The sequence below is a fragment of the Dinoponera quadriceps genome, unplaced genomic scaffold (genome assembly GCF_001313825.1).
Source record: "Dinoponera quadriceps isolate SergipeBrazil2010 unplaced genomic scaffold, ASM131382v1 scaffold2696, whole genome shotgun sequence".
Lineage (NCBI taxonomy): Eukaryota > Metazoa > Arthropoda > Insecta > Hymenoptera > Formicidae > Dinoponera > Dinoponera quadriceps.
In genome coordinates, this window is record NW_014557278.1 from 8736 (window position 1) to 13924 (window position 5189).

A 5189-nucleotide genomic window follows, 5' to 3' on the forward strand; every position below is an offset into this window, starting at 1 on the left:
AATATGTCCATTATTAGATAAAACCGTGCCGATTTTGCGAATGTCCAAACGAATCTGCCTTTGCCCAAAATCATTTTAGTGCATCATTGCATTTACATGCATTCCTCGGATCTGTCATAGGTAATCAAATACGAACGTAGTTAAAAATTTTGATTTTATACGTCCGTCACATTCGAAAGATCATAAAAATTGCATTCTAGAATTTAAGATTTTTTTTTCTTTGAAGTGTGTATACTACGATTGTCATTTTCGAGGAGATAATCGAAAGAGACTCTTGTCTTATTAAGTCACTCAAGTGACAGTCGCATTATTGGGTGTAGTTAAAGACGACGGTTAACTGTGAAATCGTAACCGTGAAATGAACGAGAGCAACGAGTCACATCGCAGGAGTTATTTCGCGGACAAAGAAGTAGAGACACGTACTCCGGAAGCTGTAGTAATCTTCTTGCTCTGCGGTCTCGCGCGTCCCATAAGTTCGGAAATAGCGGAAGGCTATCTCCTGAAATTGTACGAGCGGACGAACAGATCTCAGATATATTCGGCGGGGTGTGAATAGCGGTCAGAGCAGTTACCTGTTATTATCGTAACTTTATTGATATCGAGTTCAGTCAGTAATCCAGCTACGACGTTCTCTTGAAATAGGATAAATTATATTTAATTTTTTTTAATCCAAAGTTCCAGAGTTCGCGTCCCATCAGAGGGAAACATATTTTTCAAATACGATATTAATTGAATCAACTAATGACATAAAATTAAGAAAATTTCAAGCATAGTCATTGATGATATCTTAAGAATGTGATTAAAAGAATGATAAATAAATTTTTTAACGTGAAAATAGCATTTATTACGTTTGGAAAGGAGGAGATTCACAAATATGTCGATTACTTAATATCAAATATTACTATTACGAAGAAAATTTAAGTCAAAGTAATGAATATCATGTGTTGGAAGAAAATATGTTAGTGACAATTCATTAATATTTTTAATTTGTGAGCAAATAACACGCGACAAATAAGTTATTTCGACTTAAAATTTAAAGTATTTTGTAGGATGTGTAAAAAAATGTTAGATTTGATTTTTTACCATGTACAACTCACGATGAGCAATATATGTTGAAAATTTAAACAGACTTAAAGTTAAAACTAAACATTCATAGCTTGTGCTATATTTAATTAACAGTAAAATTTCTAGATTAAAATGTAATCAAGAATAAACTGAATACCAGAGATAAACATTTTACTTTAATTATTTAATTTCCGACACTGAATTGCCTTGTGATTGAGGTCGAGATTAAATTTTCATCGAAACGGAATTGAATGGAAACGCTTAAAAAATAAAAGGACATGGCGGCTCTTTGGAAGATTCCTATATATAATTCAAGGATCTCGTATATAAAACGCGAGGGGAAAAAAAGGTAGAGAAATGACTCAGACTCACGCTGTGTTTCGCCTTACGTTTTTCCCAGCCGTAATAATACTAATTGGCGTCATCGTAAACAGATTCCAGATATGAAATTAATTAGATACGTGCCTATAAAGCGCGCGTGCGACCATGCATAACGCTATCAGTGTGGCCAATATGTAACGACATCAAGATGCTATCTCCAGGGTTATTACACGAGAGTTTCCGCGGTGCAACCACGTGGACTCCTATCGAGAATACATTAGCGTCGATACAAAGTGTACCAGTTTCGTCGTATCAGCCACGGAACTGCAACGCGAAGCTTGGAAATTCGAGCTTCTGCAGCTCTCCTCTACGTGGCTGGCGAGGTCCGACCTCGCTGGAGATTCGTCCTGAGATCATACGTAATCGAAAATTGATATCGGTCGTAAAGGTCTGCGTCGTCGCGGTGTGAATAAAAGTTGGAGAACGAGCAAGGAGTCCGGGGCGGAATCGAAACGGCTCCGCGGCCTGTGAAGTCTACTTTGAGTATGAATATTAAAGCGTCTATTTTAAGTATCTAGGATGAACGTTATGAATTATACGATTCGCCTCTGCTTTGAGTCTCTCCTCGATCCCTCACAGCAGGATAGTCAGAGTGGATACGGATGTTCAATCAAACGCAAAGTTTTTCAGCATATTTCCACGACGTCGCGTCTACACACGCTCGAGGAAAAATATAATAACATAGGTGATAACTGATAGGTGATAACTGTACGAATTTTGTATGTAGAATTAATGCTAAAATAAAAAAAATATGATTTAATAAACTATTTTGTAATTATTGCAACTGAATCCGAATGGTTTCGATAACTAGAGCTTATGTTATATTACACCATTTAGATTTATTTGCAATAACTATAATATAGTTTACTAAACTATGTATGCATTAATATAAAATTAATGTACAAATTAATTAAAATTTATGTACAAAACTCGTAGAGAGTTGTTACCTTTATAGTTGTCACGATTATTGTACTATATTTTTTTTCTGAATGTGTGTGTATGTGTTGAAATGGAATTCGTAGCGTACCCGAGTAAATATGTATCTAGTTGACCTGATTCTAAAGCTAATAATTAGCTAATGAATAGATTAGATTAAATTCTCGCTACTAATTCATTACTGGTTGATCATTCAATAAAATGTAGATAGAACAATGTAGTCATTCAATAGAATGAGTGTTGTAATTTAGCCTTTGTCTAGCCATTACATATCAAATATATAATAGAGTAGACGGCAGTATCTATTCTAAAATATATAATCTAGCTATTTTATACCCGACGCTATAATATTTAAGAATAAGACAAATAAAAATTGAGATTACGTTATTCCATTAAAATTTGAATAAAACAGAAGTGAACGTTACATTACTGTCTGGCAACTCGTTAGGATTTTTCATCGCGTAACCGTAATTTCGTTTGTTTAATCATCAGTTAACTTATTTATTTAGCTGTTATCTAGCCACTAGTGGAAATGAGCGTTACATTATCGGCTAACTGCGACGCTGGATATAAATTTACTACCTCATGGCTAAACATCCACGGGATTTAATTTCTAGTAAAGAAAGTCTTATTTTCGGTGTTTCGTTCTTTTAGCTTGTCCGTATTGCTTCGTTAAAATTACGTTGTTTATGCAAAAATTTCATAGTGTGTTCTGAAACTATAAAAGAGTCGGGGCTTTTTTAGCACGTATATAAATCACTGTGGGTCGGCGCTTTTTTTTTTAGCTCGTGCAACCTATCATGGACTTTTTCGGTTGGCGGGCCCCAAGTGAGCGGGTATCTATACCTGCTTCACCGGTAAACCACTTCTGCCGGTTCCTGAACCCCTGTTTACCCGTGATACATTGGGTCTTATGGTCAGCGAGGTAGGGCCCGCACGTTCAATTCGCACGCGGTCTCCTTGAGACTATATTTCTTTCTGCGAGGAAACTCCACTGTACACTGTTTTTAAGATACGATTTTCGCGGTAGGCACGCGAAAGATGAGCTCACACGCGATAAAGAAATGACGAAACCGATTCCAAATCATATTCTTTGTAATACGGATAATTAGGTTTGGATAATAATTAGTTACTCAATTAAAAATTAATTTAGAAAGTTAATAACTTTCAACTTAACTTAATTTTAATTGTGTTAACCTTTTTACTTAAATCAGTTGATTTGAAATCTATTAAATTTAACTTATTAACTTTTTTCTTGTATAAGTTACAATAATTTTACTAAATATGAAAATAATTCATGAATATTAAAATTATCCCAGGATATCTATACGAATCTTAATTTTAATAACTTTTAACTTTAATAAGTTAATTAACTTTTAATTAAGTTAGATTTTGTTAAGTAACTTTTGATTCATTTGATCACAGCAAGTGAAGGAATACATCGTCGATTGGATCGTTGTCGAAAACGGATCTATAATCGGAGGAGGAAGTATATTTTTATTTACACATACTTCATTATCTTCATCATCGCACACAAATGATTCGTTTACGTTATCTCCTGCAAACTCCGTCTCCTCGACAGATTCGGTAGCGGAGTACACGCGCCGGGAATCTCCCGTCTCATTCCATCGCTTCTGCCTCTCCTTTTATCGCAATAGCATCAAAACGGGGATGATTAAGTACTTTTCATTATTCTCTCGTGCGATCGTCCGCGAGGAGGAGGCCCGTCGGCGGCCTGGAGAAAGGGGAAATTCTCGCGATCGGAGCGACGGAGAGCGCGATGCGCGATAGAAAAGGCTACGCGGTCAGACCAGAACGGAGAGCGACGTCGCCGCGGTAGGGGAAGTTGGGCCTTACGAGCCGTCCGAGGTTGCCAGTTTGCTCTCCGACACGGCCGGCGCGCAGTGTGTTCGACAGTCGTCGATTGACGTTAGCTCGCCAAACAGGGAAGTGTCGTCTCATCTCGTGTTCTCCTCGCGCCCGTCGTCGGCTCGTCGATCCTCGAGTTCATCTCTCGGTGCGACCCTGTTTCTCTCTCGACCCGGTGGTGCATCGGAAGACCGGTCGTCGTTGGGATGTCGCGAGGTGTCTTGTCGCGCGGCCTCCGACCACGACGGCGGCGATCGTGAAGAGGATCGCCGTCTCGTTCGCGGAATCGAGAGAAGATAGAAAGAGAAAGAGAGAGGGAGAGAGAAAGTTAAGGAGTCGATGCGTACGAGTGCGTGTGACGACGAGACGACGCGTTGGGTGCCTGGCTGGTGTGTGTGAGTGAGAGCGAGTGTCGAGTGAGTAAGTGAGCGGCGCCGCCGTACGTGCACGAGTGTCGCGTGTGCGTCACGGCGTAGCGGTGCCTCTTGGCTTGTCAGTGCGGAATCAACAAGTGGCGTAGCGTCGTCGTCGCTCGCGGCTGATTCTAACCTCGCGGGTGACTCCTGTTCGCGCGCGCGCAGTTCGCGTGGTCGCGCGCGCCTGTACGCGTGCTCGCTCGCTGCCCGACGCAGCGCATCTCCGGTGATTGATGTGATCTCGTTGCATCGGCCGCCGCTGCATAACGCGTGCCCTTGGATATTACGTCGGCGATCCGGTGGCTGCGTCCGTCGAATATCCCAAGATGGAAGTCGTCTACATAGGTATGTGCACGCGTGTGTGTCGTATTTTGCGCGTTTGTGTGCGTCTGCTCGCGTGTGCACGTCGGTATGCCGCGTGTGGGCGTGTGGGTGATGTCGAGGCTCTTAACTGCGCGCGAAGGATTCTTTCTCCTACACGTGATCACCTTGCACGCGTGTCTCCCCCCCCCCCCCCCCCCC

General features: G+C 40.8%; 1 protein-coding gene across 1 annotated transcript in view; it reads left to right on the top strand.

Moving 5' to 3' along the window:
- The first annotated feature begins 4299 nt into the window (after positions 1–4299).
- LOC106748877 (dystrophin-like) overlaps positions 4300–5189 on the top strand; it is a 290562-nt gene continuing 289672 nt past the window's right edge. The window contains exon 1 of the mRNA XM_014627795.1: positions 4300–5012. Within this exon, the coding sequence (XP_014483281.1) occupies positions 4994–5012 (19 nt within the window). The 5' untranslated portion in view covers positions 4300–4993. The remainder of the gene's footprint in view (positions 5013–5189) is intronic.